This window comes from Carettochelys insculpta, chromosome 5, assembly GCF_033958435.1.
Source record: "Carettochelys insculpta isolate YL-2023 chromosome 5, ASM3395843v1, whole genome shotgun sequence".
NCBI classification, from domain to species: Eukaryota; Metazoa; Chordata; order Testudines; family Carettochelyidae; genus Carettochelys; species Carettochelys insculpta.
This window is the reverse complement of record NC_134141.1, coordinates 2,581,723-2,602,598: the sequence shown is the minus strand read 5'-3', so window position 1 is coordinate 2,602,598 and position 20,876 is coordinate 2,581,723. Positions and strand designations below refer to the sequence as shown.

The 20,876-nt window shown below is 41.2% G+C and overlaps 1 protein-coding gene across 1 annotated transcript in view; it reads left to right on the top strand.

The window, feature by feature from the left end:
- The window catches only part of MELK (maternal embryonic leucine zipper kinase), a 45,246-nt gene that overhangs the window by 6,786 nt on the left and 17,584 nt on the right, over positions 1-20,876 (top strand). The window contains exons 7-12 of the mRNA XM_074994014.1: positions 937-1,029; positions 7,185-7,283; positions 14,583-14,651; positions 15,140-15,238; positions 16,339-16,425; positions 19,690-19,821. Of these exons, the coding sequence (XP_074850115.1) occupies positions 937-1,029; positions 7,185-7,283; positions 14,583-14,651; positions 15,140-15,238; positions 16,339-16,425; positions 19,690-19,821 (579 nt within the window). The remainder of the gene's footprint in view (positions 1-936; positions 1,030-7,184; positions 7,284-14,582; positions 14,652-15,139; positions 15,239-16,338; positions 16,426-19,689; positions 19,822-20,876) is intronic.

Below are 20,876 nucleotides of genomic sequence, written 5' to 3'. Positions count from 1 at the left end.
GCTTCTTCCAGTCATCCAGTATCTCTCCTGATCTCCAAGAGTCTTCAATGATAATGGCCAACGGTACAAAGTGATAACTGAACTATGTGCTTTTGTGTTTCCTCTATTTCTCTCACACCCTTTGCTTTCTGTTGTAAGATCTGTAAGGCAGAGTCTAACTATTTGTATGGCACTTAGCACACAGAGGCCCCAGTTGAGATCACACTCTTAAATTGCTTTTGTAATTCAAATAATTGACTGGAAAAGCCTTCCAGAAATAGATCTGGCTTTGAGTGTTCCAAAGGTATGGCTTTGTTTAGGGCAGTGGTTCTCTGCCCACAGATTGCATCTGGTCCATTTAGCACACAGCTGCCACCCAGTTCATTTGTGTGCTACCAGCTGGCCTTATAGGGTCTGGGGAGCACCTTGTGGGTCACATATGCAGCCTACAATAATAAGTTGAAAACCATTGGTCTAGGGGTTATGGACTATGAGACCATTGCCTGTACACGTGCTGTGCAGAGGTCTGACTTCTAAACCTTATGTCAGATTGTCTCACATTGAAAGTTGTGGCGTTACTGTAAATGTTGATCTGGCTAAAATGAGAAGTATGGTAACAACAAGCAATCCAATTAGTAGAGTTCTGTGTAGGTGTAACTGGCCCCCAAAAGGACAGGTTACTATCCCTTTCTAGATGGGAAGATGAGCAGCTGAAACACTGAAACTGTTGCCTGCCGATAGTAATGCCAGAACTATTAGCTGGCAATGGCACCCAGATTTCCTGCATAGCTGATATCTTAGCCCCAGAGCATTTCTGCTTCGTTCTGGTATATGTGATCACATGGGACACCTCACAGTTGAGTGAGGCTCATAATCATATACCACAGTATAGTTCAAACTAGATACTTAAATCCTTTCTAATTTATCTAATATATCTGTTCAATTGTTCTGCTCTAGGGTGGCCTGGATTACCAGCTGAACACATGTTGTGGGAGCCCAGCTTACGCAGCACCAGAGTTAATTCAGGGCAAAGCTTACATTGGCTCAGAGGTATTTAATGCAGTGTCCTAAATAATCTCTGAATGATATCTCTATATACACAAAAACTAACATAATGAGAATTATCTTTAAACACTCCATGTCCAGAGGGATCACACCCAGTGCAGTTGAAAAACAAAAATGCTTCTTGTAGCTTGGAATGTCTGTACCTTATAAGAATCCAAAAGTGAAAGATCAGAAGTTGAACTCAAAGGCAATCGTTGCCCAAGAACTCTTAAGGTATAATGCCAACATTGCTGCTCTTAGGAAAACAATGCATGCAGATGAAGCCTATTAGAAGGAACAGAGCAGTAGTTCTACTTCTTTTGGAAAGGAAAACCAGAAAGTGACAGACGAATACACGATGTTGGGTTTGCAGTCAAGAACCTTCTAGTCAACCTCTGAGCTCGTTGACATCAGTGAGAGCCTTATGACCCTCTGCATCCAACTGATCAGTGATGTTTTCCACAATTATCAGTCCATATGCACCAACACGTGATGCTGAAGAACAGAGAGAATCCTTTTACACAGACCTTCATAAAATTGTCATTCATTCCAAAATAGATTTAATAGCCGTCTTAGGGGATCGTGATGTAAGAGGTGGCAAGATTCTAGCATATTGTGTAGCATCATTGGAAAGGGAGGAGTAGACAACGTCAGTTCCAATGGCTTCCTTCTACTCTGTATATGTTGAAGGAATGACCTTGTGGTCACAATTTCATGCCAAGCAAGGACAAAACTTGTGAACACCCTTGCTGAAACAGTGACACCCCTAAACCATACAACACTAAAGCCGTGTCTACACGTGCACGCTACTTCGAAGTAGCAGCACTAACTTCGAAATAGCGCCCGTCACGGCTACACGTGTCGGGCGCTATTTCGAAGTTAACATCGACGTTAGGTGGCGAGATGTCGAAGCCGCTAACCCCATGAGGGGATGGGAATAGCGCCCTACTTTGACGTTAAATGTCGCAGTAGGGACCGTGTAGTCGTTGCGCGTCCCTCAACATCGAAATTGCGGGGTCCGCCATGGCAGCCATCAGCTGAGGGGTTGAGAGACGCGCTCTCTCCAGCCCCTGCGGGGCTCTATGGTCATCGTGTGCAGCAGCCCTTAGCCCAGGGCTTCTGGCTGCTGCTGCTGCAGCTGGGGATCCATGCTGCATGCACAGGGTCTGCAACCAGTTGTCGGCTCTGTGGATCTTGTGTTGTTTAGTGCAACTGTGTCTGGGAGGGGCCCTTTAAGGGAGCAGCTTGCTGTTGAGTCCGCCCTGTGACCCTGTCTGCAGCTGTGCCTGGCACCCTTATTTCGATGTGTGCTACTTTGGCGTGTAGACGTTCCCTCGCTGCACCTATTTCGATGTGGTGCTGCGCAACGTCGAAGTTGAACATCGACGTTGCCAGCCCTGGAGGACGTGTAGACGTTATTTCGATGTCGCAACATCGAAATAAGCTACTTCGAAGTAGGCTTCATGTGTAGACGTAGCCTAACATAGCACTTTACAGACAAACAAAATAGCTCATCACCAAATAAACAATTTTGTTAGTCTTTAAAGTGCTACATGACTGTGGTTTTTTCGACTCCAGACTAACATGGCTACCTCTTTGTTACCCCTAAACCATGTGATTTGTCAGAACATGTCATCTAAGAGATGTCCTAATTAACCTTGTCATAAGAGAACCTGATTGCTGGACTGACCAGTCAGTCATGACTATCAGGACTGTATCAGAACATAGAGCACAATCCAAATAGCACAGATGGCAATAAATATCCAAACACTGGGAGCAGTAAGACAACTTCTGAACATTCCTCAGTGAAAAGCATGCCATCTGCACACCTGGAAATGGCATAACAAGTGTTCAAGAAGATTTGGAAGCCCTAAAAAAAGACCATCCAGGAGCCTTAAGAGCCATCTCTCAGCTTTGCTACTCATTGCCATCAGGACTGGTTGTCAACATTGTGATAACAGCCCTTTTGGGCCAGAATCAAAAAGAGTTTTGAGACTGGCAAAACTGCTACCCAGTCAGAAGCAGAGCTTTTTCTGTCAGCTCTAAGCTGAAGTTCAAAGGAAAATCTGAGAAATCAAAAACGAATAGTGGGAGGACAAAGTAAATAACCCAAACATTTGCCGACAGACAGGATAGTTGGAACATTTTGTGAGACAAGGACCCTGTGTGGACCAAACACCTCAGAGATTGGAAGATGACAGTACCTTTCTTAAAGGTAATGAAGCCAGAAGGAATGCTACCAAAGCTTCTAAATCAAGATATGACTGTCTGAAAACACCATTGAATCCATTCCTCAGCATCCAGTCTGGGAAATTTCCAACCCATAGACCATTGCACAAATGAACAGTAAAGCACCATGTCCTGATGACATACTCTCTGAAGTACTGAAAGACTGACAAGCTTCATTTGCTGCTCCTTAAAATCTCGGTGCAGTGAAGACATTGCTGCTGACTTATGTAATTGCAACACCTCTGTTTGCAAAAAGGGAGACAGGGCTGACCCTCGGCTCCTGAGGTATTGCCCTCCTCTCCATCATGGAAGATTCTTGCTAGAATTTTACTTAATCCACTCCCTTTTTCAGCAGAAGTACTTCCAGACTCTCAGCACTGCTTTTTACCATCTTGCGGCACCACCAATGTGACTTTCACAGACAGGTAGATCCAGGAAGAATGTTTAGTATACTACTAAGAGCTGTATATGGCCTTACTAATCTGATGAAAGCCTTCGACTCCTTATAGCTGGGATGCTCTGGAAAATCATCTCAAATTTTGGCTACCCAAGCAAATTTATCACCAATGTACGACTCCTTCATGACCAGATGACTGCTTCTGTCCTGTGCAGTGGCTCTACCTCTGAGCCCTTTGTCATCTGCCCTGGTGTAAAACAAGGCTGTGCACTGGCACCCACCGGCTCCCCCACTTTCTTAGCATTTATGAAAATATTAATCCAAGGCCATCTAATGCAGGCTGTTGGCATCTCCTATTAACACCTTCAGTCTTTTTCATTTCCAGGCCAGAACTAAAGTAATATTGGCAATATTAACTGAACTCCAGAATGTAGATTCTGTTGTAGTTGGTCACTCAAAGGAGGATCTACACACGGCACTCAATGGCATCAGTGAAGTTTACAAAAGCTTAGTGCTAACTCTGAGCATTAGCAAAATAAGTTTGCCACCAGCCAATTTATCTCCCTATCAAAATTGAACAAATCTGGATGTAAGTGAAGTTTTGGAGAGGATGAGGCTTGAGCCGTGGTTCAACAAGTAGCAGTTTACTGCAAAGATGAGTCAGAGAAAGGGAAACTTGCCACTTCAGTGTGCTCTTCTTTTTGGTTAACCTGCCGTAGTTCTATTGTCCTTTGACATATGGAGGTAAAGTTATAGCCATGATGTTTGATCCCTGTATTGAGAATGGACAGAACATTGTTGCTCAGTAAGCAGTTCTATGCATCCTGGACAAATACCGAGCTACCAGATGTTAGCCTTTCTGGGGGGGATTGATTATTTTTTAAATAAATCCATGATTTAAATCATGTCCCCCCAAAAAAAACCAAACTTGATTTAGATGGAGTTCCCTAAAAAGCTAAGGCTGACTGTGCTTAGAGTGTACTTAATTTTTGAAATAAGCCCTACTTAACTCACTGGCATTTCTGTTTTTTGAAAATACACATAGGCTGGGTCTACACTACAGAATTTTGTCAACAAAAGGGGCCTTCTGTTGACATAACTCAGGGAACATCCACACACTTAAAGCATTCTCTCGACAGAACTCTGCATTTTCCTCAACAGTATTATCCCTCATGAATCAATTGATTGTCATCTGAATGCTAAAGCCAAGACACCTGAGAGGCTCATCTTTGAAGCCCTTTTTGTTGATGACTGTGCACTTATGGCACACAAGGAATCTGATCCCCAGCTCATCGTCAACAAGTTTTGCTGATGCCACTCGCCTCTTCAGTTTGACCGTCAGCCTAGGAAAGACCAAGGTGCTGTTTCAACCTGCTCCAGAATCTGCTGCTTTCCCCACTTCAATCTTTATAGAAGGAACAGAGTTCAAAACAGTAGAGGAGTTCAAGTACCTTGGCAGTGTGATAGCCAATGATGGGTCCCTTGACAAATGCAGGAATCTGCCAGGCCAGCTGGGCACTAGGACTTCAGAGTGTGAGTGTTGAATCAGTAGATATCCGACAGTCCACTAAGCTGAACGCGTACAAGGCTGTAGTCCTGAGCAGTCTCCTGTATGGCAGTGAAACCTGGGCCTTGTACAGGAGACATATAAAACTGCTGGAGCGCTTCCACACGTGCAGCCTGCGGTCAATACTGCACATTCGATGGCAGGACAGAGTAATGAAGCTGGAAGTCCTGGACAGAGCAGGAACCACGAGCACTGAAGCCATGATTCTGAAAGCCCAGCTTTGCTGGACAGGGCACATCATGCAAATGGAGGAGTCAAGAATCCCTAAGCAACTCCTCTACGGTGAACTCTGAGGCCAAAAGGAATCAAGATAGGCCTCGCAAGAGATATAAAGACTGTGTGAAGGCCAACGTTGCTCATGCTGGTTTAAAACCAGATCATCTAGAGCATCATGCAAAAGACCGAACAGGCTGGCGTGCTCTCGAACGACATGCGTATGACAACTTTGAAGAGCAGCAACGCATATGCCTCATTGATGCTCGTGAGAGGAAGAAAGCAACAGCAGCAGAGTCAGGACAATTCCCTTGCCCCCACTGTGAATGCCCATGCTGTTCAAAGCTTGGATGACTCAGCCACATGTGTCCACAACCAATGAGCCTGTGCAAGCCGAAGACATCGTCGGACAGAATGGACTACCTACATTATCCTTCAAATTTGAGGCATAACAATTGCTGGACAGAATACTGTCGACAAGTGTGCAGTGTAGACACTTCTGTCGACAGAGAGGACTTTCTTTGCAGGGCTGCCGCTCCGTTTTCTGGCACCAGAGGGCAGGGCAGGCTGGCAGTACTCTGTCGACAGAAAAAGTTGCGTGTAGATGCAATCCATTGACAGAATACTGTCTATTTCCCTGTCAACAGTAACTTCTGTCGACAGATGTAGTGTAGACATAGCCATATAGAATAGCGTTCCCTTGGAAAAGCTGAGTTATGTTGAAATAAAATGGGGAATAGATTTATGACATCACCATTATGGTCTGTGGCCAGGATGTGCCAAAATAAGGTGCATGTAGTATGTGATATAAGAAAAAAAGGCACTTGGTGGCAACTGGCAATTCTAGATTTCTCTTCCTGCAGCTTTCTGTACTGTATAGATTCTAAATCTAGTTAACTAATTAAGTAAACCATAATGATCAGCTAAGCTAAACTTTTTTTTTTCTAGCAACATCCAACATAGCAAGCATCTTGGGAGTTTACCTGTCACATAACACTTATAGTAACAGGCATAGAGTCTTGAATGATTCATTGCAAAGTGAATTATTTAAGTTACTAGCCAGCTGATTCCCTCAGCCATATCCATGTCTTCATCTACATAACTTTCTCCCAGCAAACAGTTTTTTCTTTAGGTTTCATTTTTGCAGTTAGGCCCTGCATGATCTTGCACTGCGAAGACTTGACATGTTTTCCTTTCTTACCTAGGGAATGAATTTCTTCCAGATATTCCCAGGTAGTTGTGCCTCTTGCAATCCAGAAGCCATCACACGTTTTCTGTGGCAAAAGTGTGGAGAAATATAGGCAGCTGTGTGTGTGCTAAATGTCTTCCCTTTTTCTTTCCTGTCCACTCCACCGTTTCTTTCAATGCTGCCTTTAGCCTTTCCTATATATTGCCTCCATGTTAAAACAATGTCTTACTAGCTTCTCTGCAGTGCTTGGCCAAGGTCCATGACAACATAAGCACAGAACAAAAAAGTCCTATCGTCTTTTTTTTTGCACATATTACTTTTTAGTCTGCTGAGAGAGAAATTGAAAGCCTAGAACTTTCAAGAAGCAAGTGCTAGTAATTACAGCAGATAGACTAGATCCATCAGTTCATTTTGAGAGTATATGTGATTATTTTTAATTGAAAAATTTAGCCTGGATTTTAAAAATCAAAATTCAATTTAAAAAAACCTGATTTTTTTTCCCCTGTATTTATCCACCCAGCTATTCATTTTACCTGACCCTTCATGGTGTTGGTTTGTTTTTTTAGGCAGATATATGGAGCATGGGGGTTCTCTTGTATGCTCTCCTGTGTGGTTTTCTTCCATTTGATGATGAGAATGTCATGGCGCTCTACAGGAAGATCATGGTATGTTGTGCTTTAGGAAATGCAAAATGTCAAGCATAAGTGAAGACCCTTTGTGTAGCAGAGGCAGGATGTGGTACATCTTGGCCTATTCTCTGGTGATGAAGTATATTGCTGTTATGTGTTTAACAGAACTTCTTGATTTTTGCTTTTGCACTGTTTCCAGAAGATTCACTAATTGTTAAAGAAAGTGATCATCAAGTAACATTTCTCAAATTCAGAATATCTACATAGGTAAAGAAGTAGATCTAAAATACCTGTAATGAAATAATGTAGGGTGTTACACTTCCGTTTCTTGCTTAATCTGAAACAAAGGATTTAAAAACTCACTGATTAAATCCCCTGGGGAGGACCCTTGTAGAATAGGACTGACTAATGGATCATTTTTCAGGCTTGTGGTAAAGGATAGGTGTGAAGCAAACAAAGGAATAGTAGGGTTTGATATAAATTCTACAGCTGAAGAGAACTCTTAAAAAATAACCACAAAAAAAGAGGGCTAGTTTTTAATAGGGTGGAAATCAGCTTTGGGGAGGAACGACAGCTCAAGTGATTGGAAATGGTCAAGTCTATAGTACAGAATAGTGAAATAAGAGCAACATTGCCTCAGAAGTAGAAAAGAGGATCTTAAGGAAAGGAGATGGGGAAAGATGAGTGAGATTTACACCTATATAAACCTTGGAATCACAGGGTGAGACGGTACTGCAAGAGACATCTCATCTAACCCTTTGTTAGGATGCAGGATTTGTATGTAAGCCACTTGAGTGCTGCCTATCCAGATTGTTTGTTTGAAAACCTTCAGGGAAGAAGCTTCCCCAACCTCCCTAGATAGTCTGTTTCATTGTCCTATTGTTCTTACACTTAGTTTTTCCTGAGATTTTACAGAAGAGCAGGCTTAGATTAATTTAAAGCTACTGCCCCTTTTCTTGCCCTCTCTAGCAAAAGAACAATTTTTCTCCACCTCTTTTTATGGCAGCCTTTCAAGTATTTGTGGATTGCTATCCTATTCTACCTTCACCCCCCAATAACTTTGTTGCTTGCTTAACCAGCTCCGAGGAGATGAGTACTGTCCTCTCCCAGGATTTGCATACTGTGCCTCTTCAAATGCAGTTTTAGTTTGTATTAAGCATTTTCTGCAACAGCATGTTGGCTCTGACTCATTAGGTTATGATACAACACAACTCCCTGATCCTTCTCAGCAATGCTGCTGTCACACCAGTGACCTTTTGGATCTTGTTTAAGTTAGTCCAAAAAGAGAACTCTTGTGTAGTGGGATTAATAGTGATGAATTACCAAGAGTGAGTGGAGCAGGGCTTATGTGAAAGCAGTAGTCCAGCCTTTTTTCTGTGATTGTGCTGCCTAGGGCACTGTTTCATTGCTCCACAATAAGAAAAGGTAGCAAACATGATTTTCCCTTGTCTCCCGTCTGTCTATTCATTTGCACCCTCCCCAACCCCTGTGGTACCACTGGCTGGCTCTTGTGCTGATTGTAAGCAGCATTTGGGAAGAAGCACATTGTCCTAGTCCTGTACTGGAAACACATGTGCAAATGTGTATAAATCTCCTTGACTGACAGAAATCATAGGTTGTACCCCTCCAAAAAAGCCAATACAGTAGACCCCACCCCCCGGCCCCAAGATACACACACTTGATTTGTGTGTATCTAAGTTAATGCAACTGAGTGGTACAGTGCTGGTTGGTTTCCCAGCTCCTATCAGGGACAGCAGCTGACCTAGGCTGCAGCCACTGACGGGAGAGGTTTCTCTGCTCCTGTCAGTGGCAGCAAGTGAGATACTGCCACTGACAGGAGTGGGGAACCTAACCGGCATTGTTGCCCTGGTCAGTTTCCTGGCTCTGCAAGTGAAGGTGAGAGGGGAACCAGGCTGACACCTGGTTCACAGTTCTCCTCCACTTGCTGGAGCCAGAAAACTGAGTAGGGCTGCTGCCCAGGTCAGTTTACCTGCTCCTGTCAGTGATGGCAGTCAAGAAAGAGCCTGATTCTTGGTTGCTGCCCTGATGGGAGCTCCAGCCAAGAGTCAGATTGCCACCCCGAGAGGTGCAGGGCAGCAGATCCAAGAGTCAGGCTTCCACCCCTGAGAGGAGCAGGGAAACTGATCAGTATTGGTCAGCTTCCCCGTCCTGTGAGCAGCGGGCAGCCCCAGAGCCAGACTCTCAGCTGCCCGCCACTCACAGCATGAGGGAAACTGACCAGCACTACTGCTCTGGTCAGTTTCCTGGCTCCCCCAAGTTGCATGAATTTCTACTTATACAGGGTTGCACAAGAACACAACCCTCGTGTTAGCTGGGGGTCTGCTGTAGAGCAATTATTTCTGGTCTGTAACAAGCATTGTAGTGCCAACCTATTGCTATTGCACATTTCTCCTCAAAATGGGGTGGTCTGAGAAGAAAACCATGAGCCAGCTAGACTAAATGTTTCTATGAGGTTAAATGGTACAAATAGGGTAAGTCAGGAAGTGCTGCTAGTATGTAGTCTTTTTGTGTGCTACTGCTTAATTAAACTTGCTGCTTGAATGCTAAATTTAATTTAAAGCATACCAGACGGTCCCTTTCCTTGGTACGGCTGTTGGAAAGGGAAGGCTTAGCTAATAAACAGTGTGAGAAATCGCTGTGGCTGAGTAGAGGGACAAGTGACTCCTTCCCTCCCTCTCCTGTCTGTTATGGAATAAGAAGGAAGGTCCTCTCATGGATTTTTTTAGCTGGATAGGGAAGAAAGGGTAGGAATAAATGGTCTGCTCTCAAAATAGAGGTAAGTAGTAATGTCTCTCGGGTAGTCTGTATTGGAACCAGTACTATTTAACGTACATAAATGATCTGGAGAAAGGGGCGTTGGCAAAAATTGCAGATTCAAAACTATTGAGTATCCACTATGGCTGTTCTTATGACTGGTGGCCTTGGAGTCAGGAATTTCTCCCGTGAGGGAGAGGTCCCTGTAGTGGTTAAGAACTGCCCTGACAGGATATGACCTAGGAAGAATATGGTTGCTCTAAACTTCTTCCTGAATTAATAGAATGTGTAATAGCTTGAATCCATTTAGCTTCAGGATTGGCTCACAAAACAATGCTAACAAATCAAATCATGGTCTTCCAGGTATAGGCCTGAAGCTGACTTTCTTTTATACGTTCATAAGATATGCATCTGTAGGTTGAAGAAAAATGTTCAAATCTCTAGATACTGTTATTGTGGAGGATAAAAATGAAAGCTTAAAGGATCATTAAGGCAACGATTTAGTCACCAGTCATGGAGATGTCACAGCTCAAACTCATGGTTCATCACCCATCCTTGAGTGGTACGATAAAAGTCCTAGAATAAATCTTAATAGGGGGACACCCTAGCAAGGCTGGGGCCCTGGTTTCACCTACAGTAGCCATTGCATAAGTCACAAAGTCACGGTATCCAGACTTCTGAACCCTACATGACAGATTTGGTGCCCTAATCATAAAACTGAAAAGAATTTAGTTGGGGTTGGCCAATACAGATATTGTTTGGTAAGGAGGACAAATGTTCTTGCACCTAAAGGCTCTGGCAAATAATTGAATGTACTTTCCCCAGCATATTTAAAAATAAGTATTCCCTTTCATGCTTTCTGTTTAAGGCACTTTTATGAACTGCCCAGAGTGGGTACCCATTCTTTAAATAGTTTGACAAGTCTCAAAGGGGTAGTAATGTTAGTCTACACTGTATTTGCAAAAGACAATGAGGAGTCCTGATGCATTTGAAGTGAGTTTTACCCAGGGAAGCTTATGCACAAATAAATCTGTGTAGTCTTTAAGATGCTGCTGGACTTGTGTGGTTTTTTTATTTATATAATTTGAGTGAGAATTTAGTAAACTTCTAGGTGGCTAAATATAACCTAGACAAAGCTTAACATGAGTCTTGCAGATGAATCCTACATAGTACTTTCATCACTGTGCCATATGCTCTGGAGCTAGAGCTGATCTGAATTCACAGAACACTGGCTACCCAAATTTGTCTAAATGCATTCAAATGAACATGCTTTAAGAACTTATGTTTGAGGACAAGATACAACCTTCCTAATTAAGATTATCTGCCAACATAGGCTTGTTTCTACTACTCTGAATTCCATTTTCAATTTTTGATTTATTTGCAAGTTGGAAAATTGATTCAAATTAGGACTTTTATGCATTGTTGTGGAGTTTAATTTCACACATTATAGATTTTGAAGTTTACTGTAATCTCAGCTCAAACTATTGTTCTGTGTCAGAGTGTAGTACAGTCCACTGGGTGAATCTAATTAGGGTGTCATATCGCCTGAATGCAGTATGTTTCTTTGCCTAAAATGCTTTACATTACTTCACTTGGAAATAACACTCAACTAAATGCGTCTTGCTTTGATTGAAAATCAGATTAAAAAATTGACAGCTCCTCATTAAGCATCAAATTTCCCTCTATGTTGTGTATTTGTTGGCTATCTTTATAAAAATGCTGAACTGTAACTCCTAGCATGGCTACTAATAAATCATTACTTACTCATCTGTATTCATATGCCAGAGCTGAATTTTAGTGCCAAATCTCAATTTTACAGCTCTCCTTGGAAAATATAAAACTTTCACTTCAGCTTACTTGTAGAGAGAAATTTCCTATATCACAGCTATCAAATAGTAGTATTTCTAAACTTCTTAATCGTGACTAAAAAACAAAAGCAACAAGAATTCAGACCCCCTATTATGAAACCAAAGGAGCTAAAGAAATATGTATTAATTGAAACATGGCTGCAAAAATGAAATTCAGTGCATTTCATTCCAATTTGATAGCTAAATCATATTTCACAATGATTCTTCACTGACTTTGTATACTAAAATGAAAACATGAGGTGTTGGTAGCAATTTGAGTTTGACTCTTTTGTAGCAGTTATCTTTCCTCAAATTTGGAAGCAATTAGTGTTTCAGCTACTAGTCAGACGTGCTACACCAACAATGGATTGTTGGCTTTAATAAAAACTCCACATTTTCTAGGTTTTTTAAATCCTTTCCAGTTTTTCTGGTTAGTGAATGCCACCTTCTACCTCTAGGGTGCCTGTCCAGCATTAGAAATACAAATAAATGGAAAGCAGATAAATGCAAGACTGCTTCCCTTTTGGTGACATAACTAATCCCACTATTAAAGCACAGAATGTTAAATCAGGTTAATTTTAATTCTTTGTCTAGCAGTTGATTTAAAACCTTCATTCTATTTTAAAGTACAAATCACAGTAGTACCCACGCCCACTGAGACAAGTGCTCAGTATTATATGTGAGAAGGAGAAATCAAATGCACAGCTATAAAATGGGGAATAAATGGCTAGATGGTAGTACTGCTGAAAAGTTACATGGAATCAAGTTCCAAAAAGAGGCTATTCATTCTGGGGTGTATTAACAGAAATGTTGAATGTATTAGGCACTGGTGAGGCCTTGGCTGATGCACTGTGACCAGTTCTGGACACTACTTTTTAGGGTGGTGGTTGGACATACTGGATAATCCAGAGGACAGCAGCAAAAATGGTAGGACAGGCTTTCTGAAACTTTCATAGGGAAAGACTAAACAAAGCATCTTGGGAAGAGACTGTAGGAGAATGTGATGTATGAAAACTTACATTAAGGGCTGTTAAAATGACAATTGTGATCAGTTGTTTCCGAGGCCTGTTGATGGTAGGACAAGTAGTAATGGGCTTAATCTACAGCAAAGGAGATTTAAATGTTCTATCTCTCAAGATAGGTAAGCTCAGAATCTATTGTGGGGTTTTAAGAACGGGTTGGACAAATCCCTGTAAGGAATAGTCTCGGTTTACCTAGTCCAGACTCCAGCACTTGGTAGTTCAAGGACCTATCATGGCCTACCTTTTCAAGTCTATACTTGCTACATCATTATGAGAGGTGCTATATAACCACATTTCCTGTTCAAAGTGCTTGCATACTCAAGGCTGAATACCAAAATTGGGTGCAACAAAATGGTATGAATAAGGGCTGAGTAGAAGAATGTGTGCTGGAGCTGATGGCTTAGTTGCTCTTACCCTACATAGTGGCCATACTGGATCAGACAAAGGTCAATCGAGACCAGTATCCTGTTGGCCGACAGTGGCCAATACCAGATGCTCCAGAGGGGAGTGAACAGAACAGGTAGTCATTGTCATCCATTTCCAGCCTTTGACAGAGGGTAGGGATGCCATTCCTACCAACTGATGGACCCTAACCTCCATGAATTTATCTACTACTTTTTTGAACCTTGTTCAAGTCCTGATCTTCACAGCCTCCTCTGGCAAGGAGTTCCACAGGCCTGCTGTGTGAAGAAACTTCCTTTTGTTTTAAATCTGCTACCCATTAATTTAGTTTGTTGGCCCCTAGTTCTTATGTTTTGGAAACAAGTAAATAATTTTTTCTTATTCACTTTTTCCACGCCAGTTATGATTTTATAGGCTTCTATCATATCTTACTTGTTAGTCTCCTTTTTTCTAAGATGAAAAGTCCCAATCTTTAGTCTTTCTTTATATGGTCCCATTCCAAACCCCTAATCATTTTTGTTGCCCTTTTCTGAGCCTTTTCCAATGCCCATATCGTTTTTTGAGATGACATGACCATATCTGTGTGTAGTAGTCAAGATGTGGGCATATCAGGGATTTATATAGGTGTAATAAAATATTTCCTATTCCTTTTTTTAATGATTCCTAACATTGGTTTTTGAGTGCTGCTGCACATCAATTGAATGTTTTCAGAGAACTATTCACAATGACTCCAGGGTGTCTCTTGAGTGATTATAGCTAAACTAATCCCCATCATTTGTACATATAGTTGGGATTATTTTTTCCATTGTACATTACTTTGCATTTATCAACATTAAATTTCATGTGCCATTTTATAGTGCTGTTATTTAGTTTTGTCTTTGAAGCTCTTCACAATCTGCTTTAACTGTCTTGAGCATTTTAGTATCACTTACAAGTTTTGCCACCCTTATCTAGATCACTTATAAATACGTTGAATAGGATTGGTCCCAATGTGAACCCTTGTGGGACACCTCATTTGTTTATCTGCAATCTGGTTTAATTATGTGCCTGTAGCAGCAGGTCAAGGTCAGACTTCTATCCATGGCACTTAGCAGGAATCTATTTTAACCTAAAAACTAGTCACGCTTGACTTCAAATTAGTCTAAATATGTTTCAAATGCCAGTTCTTCTAGCTCCAAATTGTATTATGGGTTTTCTGCATGAAGATAAATGCTAGTGAGTTATCTAAGAAATTTCATGAAGATATTTGCACTAGCTGGCCAAAGTTCACTCAATTTTTTTTAATACAGAGAGGAAAATATGAGGTTCCGAAGTGGCTTTCTGCTAGCAGTATACTGCTTCTCCACCAGATGCTGCAGGTAAAGCAGTCGGTTCTACTCAGGCCATAACCTTTTACAGTACTGTTCACTACTCAAAATAGCATTGAAGTATAGTATCTTAGCTCAAAAATCTTTCAAGAGAATATAACAGTCCCTTCACTGCAAGGACTGTGCTCACAGAACATTGCTCAAAGCACTCTGCCTAGGATGGTGCAGCTGTCATGTTCCTAACATTAAAGCCGTCTTCCACTCTCATTTAGGGGATTGTAACCTTGCTGTATAAACTTAATGTCCAAGTGGGCTTTTATAGCAAGCTAAATTTATAGAACAAATTAGCTGGGTTACTGTTGGCCATGGTGACAAGTGCTAATTATCCCTTCAGCTACTGTTAATGGAGCCTTCCATAACACACCCCTGTGGCCTGACCTTATCTTTACTACTTGAACTTTCAACTCCAATGTTCTGAGGAGTAACTGGTGTCCATTTTGTGGAAGTCCTGGCTGACTAGATTTCTTACTACCCATTAGGTGGATCCAAAGAAGCGAATTACAGTTAAACATCTCTTGACTCACCCATGGCTCATGCATGATTATGCCTACACTGTTCAATGGCAAAGCAAATACCCAGTGAGTACACTAACTAGAGAATTACTGTACCATGTAGTGACTAGAGCATAAATTATTCCTGAATTGATGCCTTAATAGATGGCATGTGGAGACAATGTAAAATATTCATCCTTCAAAGGGACAAACCTAAAGATGACTTTTGTTCAGCTAGTACCTGTTGAATTTTAAGGTTCTCTTTCTCTCAAATGTATATTGAAGATGATGATACTCAATGTGAAATACTTAATCCCTATGAAGGAGGAGGACCTCATTGTGTGAGCTGCAGAATTTAATGCAATCTAGTTAATTTTAAAAAACATCAAAGGATCTGATGGGTATTTTCACAGCTAGCTGGCCAGTTAGATTGAGTACTTGTGATACAATTGGATATTTGTATACAGTAAGGTATATATCTTTGAAAATAAGGCACCTGTGTGCTGCAGAACCAAGAGTAGGAAATGTCTTATATAGTTCTGTTCTACAACTTTATTAATTTTCTGTAATCTCCTATGTGGGATACACCTCATGTAAAACTATTATAAAATCTAAAATTAGATCCTCTTCACTAAATACTATACTAGCCATAGATGTTAACACAAAACTGAAAATCTAGGCTAGACTAGGTGTAAGTGATAAACAGGAGGGAAAATATTCAAGTATGTACAGCCAGTCCCCGTGTTTGGCCATTGGGTGTCATTGTTTCTCTATGCAAAGAGCTCCTTTATTGTACATCCAACATGAGTTCTAATGTGTAAAACTGCAAGCATGTATTTTAATAGCTTTGTTTGTTCCTTTTTAAGTAGGGAAGGAATCGAAGTGCATGCCAGTAAAATCACATCTGTTTAATAGTGAGGGTTAATTACAAAGGATCATAGTGGATTTTCAGTCTTAGGCAATTTTTAAAATCAAGGTTGAATGCTTTTCTAAAAGATCTGTTTTAGGAATTACCTTGGAAGTTCTGTGGCTCATTAGACAGGATGTCAGGCCAAATCACAGCAGTACTGTCCAGAAATATTGGGCTGTCAACCTAGAGCCATCTGGCTTCATGGGAACATCCCCCTCTCAAACACGATGTAGACGATTTCAAAGTCTGAAACTTTAACATTACAAACTCGTTGCAGCCTGGACATCTTGATGATGACTGCATAACAGAGCTTTCCGTGTTCTATAAACGCAGCAGGCAAAGTATGAGTAAGTTAATTTCAGAGGTAAGTAACCTGCAACTTGAACATATTAGCTGATTCAAATACTCATTGGTTCAAGTATGATACCCAAGTTCAGCATAGCCTGATCTGTGGATTGTGTATGTTATTACTTAAGAATTCCCAGTTATCACTCTGAAGTTTGGCAGGCTCTTATTCCCAAGAACAGGTCCATTACTAAAATTGCTTTTCAGTTGGAATATCCATAGTTGCAACACTCACTGCTTGCTTCTGTATTTGTAGTAATTGATTAATACGTTTAGTGGAGTCAAGTGTTCTGATCCACTATGGTGGATAGAGATAATACAAAATGTACATTGAACATCTGTACTCTCAGCATTCCTTGAAGAACAACCTTAAATACTTGTTTCCTCACCAGTGGCCATCATTATGGTACCTCCCAAAACCTACTTCTCTCTCCCATGCACATAGGCTAGCATACGTATTTTATAATATGATGCTGATGCCATTATGTCTAATGAATATTCAATAGCTGTATCTTCCTCTTCCTTACTTGTATTTTTTCACCCAACTAATGCTGAGTGCTAGTTTTAGTCTTTAAAGTGCTACTGGTCTGCTTTTTTTGTTTTGATAGTATATAGACTAGCACAGCTATCTGTTACTATTTAACTTATGTATGCCAATTAGTTGCAACGACACTCTTGTCTGCACATGTTTCTACCCTAAAACCAAATACTGGTGTGTTAGCTCTTATTCCTGTAGTTGCCTGATGTTATGTACCAACTTCCCTCTTATACTTACTCAGTTCCCCAAAACATGGGGTTGAGCATTGAGCCGCTTATTGGTGCCAAAGATCATCTGGCTTAAGTCCTATGCTAGCGGTTGAAGCTAACATCTTATGGGATACAGGCCTGCAGGTTCCTTGAATTACTGTTGAATGCTAAAACTAGCTCTATGGGCTACCTAAGACAGTTCTTGCAAAGTATTGCTACTTTAACTGTCAGCTCAGCTGCAGTTCAGACATTACTATTCTTCCCTCCTGCCCCCATATCAGACTCTGGTGTTTCCTAAATTTTTGACAAAGTTTTAACCACAATTCTAGTGTCCTTCAAGGGAAACTTAAGTTGCTGGCATGATTTTTCTTTTAAAACCAATTCAATTTCATAGAGGAGCTTCAGAGTACAGGTTGAACCTCTGTAATCCAGAACTCTCTTCCCGGCATCATCTGTAATCTGGCACAATTAGTTCACTGGATGACCATATCATGGGTGTGGCCAACTTTCACAGTCCCATAAAGTTTATTTATAGCCACCTGTCTTGGCTCTGTGTTCTGTGCTGCTATTTAGCCCTAATTTACCCCTAAATGTCTAAGACCCCAACAAAACAAAGCAGCATAAATGTAGCACTTTAAAGACAAACAAAAAGATTTATTCTGTGATGAGCTTTTGTGGGACAGACCACTTCAATGGATTATAGTCAAGCCCTTAAGTACAATTGCATTTGCTCTGATCCTTCTGATAGAGACCAAAAACTACAAGATCTCTGACTTGTCAACCTTAAACTATTTTTGGTTCTCTGTGCCTTAAATATTGAGTCTGTTCTGGTGTGGCTATGCTCTGAAGAAGTGGGTCTATCCCACGAAAGCTCGCCACCTAATAAATTTTGTTAGTCTTTAAAGTGCTACTGGACTGCTTTTTTGTTTTGGTAGAATATAGACTAACACTGCTATCTCTTTGTTACAGGTTTTTGGGGCATAAGCTTTTGGGGGGCAAAGACCTGCTTTGTCAGAGGCACAAGTAGGAGTTCCAGAGGAGGTTCTAAATTTATAGGCTCATGAAAAGGAGGGAGTCTCAGTCAAGAGGAGGGCCAGAGTTGAGATGGTCAGTTCCATCGTGGAGTATGTGGTCTATTAGCAACAGCTTATGTGGAGTCTGTTTCTGAAGTTCTTTTTTTGTTGCAGGATGGTTACTTTTAAACCTGTTACTGAGTGTCCAGGGAGACTGAGGTGTTCTCCTATAGGTTTTTGTATGTTACCGTTCCTGATATCTGATTTGTCCATTTATTCTTTTACGTAGAGACTGTCCAGTTTGGCCAATGAATGTTGCAGTGGGACATTGCTGGCACATGGCATATATTATATTAGTAGATGTGCAGGTGAATGAGCCCCTGATGGTGTGGTTGATGTGGTTAGGTCCTATGATGGTGACACTGGTGTAGATATGTGAACAGACTCCAAAGAGAAACTGCAGACCTGCAATTCATTTGCAAATTTGACACCAACCAAGGACTGAACAGAGACTGGAAGTGGCTGGCCAATTACAAAAGTAGTTTCTCCTCTCGATGTTCACACCTCCACACTAGATACTAATGATGGGCCACGTCCTCTATGACTGAACTGACTTGGTCAACTCTGGCCTTCTTGACTGGGACTCCCTCCTTTTCATGAACTTATAAATTTAGAACCTCCTCTGGAACTCCCACTCATGCATCTGACAAAGTGGGTCTATACCCACAAAAACTTATGCTCCAAAATATCTCTTTGTCTATGAGGTGTCACAGGACTTCTTGCTCTTTCAGAGGGAAGCCCAACCCTCCAGGCAGTAGTTATAGAATCAACCTGACTGGAAATTGTGAATCAAATGCTGCTAGTATGACATGAATCTTGGGGAAATAAGAACTGCTGTCTAACCCATCTACACTTATTCCTGCTCTATAGCTCTGGAACAAACTTCAAAGACTCGTCTGTCTGTCTGTCTGTTAAGACAACTAGATCTCTTCAGCCAAGATGCACAGAATGCTGCTCTGATTTATCACTTTTTAAATCCTTTTTAAAGGCCTAATGTAAGACTAATCACAAATCCCATTCTGGGAAGCTGGCAAGGACATACCTAGCTTCTAGATAAAGGAAATGGACACAATTTGCCTGAGGTCCTATATCAATTCAGTGACAACTGGAAAAGAACCAAGGTGTTCTGATTGAAATCCTGTCCCCATTGAATTCAGTGGGAGTCTTGCCATTGATTTCATTTGAATAGGGGGTTTCTGCCTGTTTCTCACCTCTATTGCAATCTCTAGACCACAGTTCTAACTTGCTTGCATGAATGGTGGCAGAGTAGTAACGAGCACAACCTCATTTTGATCTCCACACCAACACAACTCCATTGACTTTTATGGCATTACAGTGGTGTGGCCATACAGACCAGAAGAGTCTGTAATAAGTAGATGTTTTCCTTGCAGGAAAAGTATAATTTAAAGCAGTGTTCACCATGACCCTGAAATAGTGTTCTGACACATTCCTCTTGGTTTTAGTGGAAATATGATCAAATATCAGCAACATACCTCCTGCTTCAATCCAAGAAGGCTCATGGTAAGCCTGTCCGTCTATGGCTTCCCTCTCTAGCAGCAGAATATGCTAGCGTCACACCGTGCAGAGAACTGAAGGTAAGTTGTAGGCCTCTGTACTGTACCATGTTAATGCAGTGTTTGGTTTTGCACTACCTTCCCAAAGATGATCCCATTAAAAAGACCATATAAAATCTAAATTGCTTTTGTTTCATAACACAATATTATATGTAGGATCTATACTTTCAACTGCCTTTTAGTGGACTGAAATATGCTAAGGCTGTCACTGAAAACTCTTGTAGTCACTTGCTAGCATTGTAGAGGAAAGCAATTTAAGGCAGTGATTAACAGCCTAAGCATCTCTTGGTATGTAGTTAGGTTTATAAATGTAATTCCTTTGGCACAAACAGAATGAAAACCAATGCAGTGTCTGGACATGGCTATAATACAACCCTTTGGGGAACGCCAGGAGCAAGTGGGCAGTTGCACCTTCCCAAAGGCTGGACTGGTGCCATTCTGTATTGCTGAGAGCAGTTCAAAGTATGCAGTGCTAATGGAAGCCTCATTGTTTGAGATATTGAAATGGATTTGGCAAAATACTACCATTAACAATAAGAGCAATTCATCAGAGATGAGCCAGATTACCTCAATATCTCTTCTGTAACATACGCTTACTAGTCTCAAGACAGTACCTGGGGAAATACTTAACTTCTCCAGTACTCTAAAACATACTTTCTGAAGATCTGCTGCTGAGCCATTTCAGCTTAGCTGACCTCCTGTCTATGGAAACTAAGCTGGCAGGACTCTTAATTTAGAGATTTGGTCTGTGTTGTCAGTGGCTTGAACATAATTAGCTTTGTGTGACAAGCAGCTTGAAGTACAAAGATTTTCCAAAAGAATGACTAAACCAAATTATGCTTTGAATGACAGTGCTGTTTTCTAGTAATGGTTAAATCTGCCACCTGGAAATAGTATTCCCACCCCCCCGCCCAGTGACTTGTAGTAGCATTTCTATAATGGAGTGAATTTCTCCTGGCCCATCAGGTCCTGTTCCATTATTCACAGAGTAATGAGACATGATTTCAATTACAGAATCTGGCTACTAAATTCTTGGCTGCTATGAACAGGTGACTGATAAGGTCTTATAGTAATCA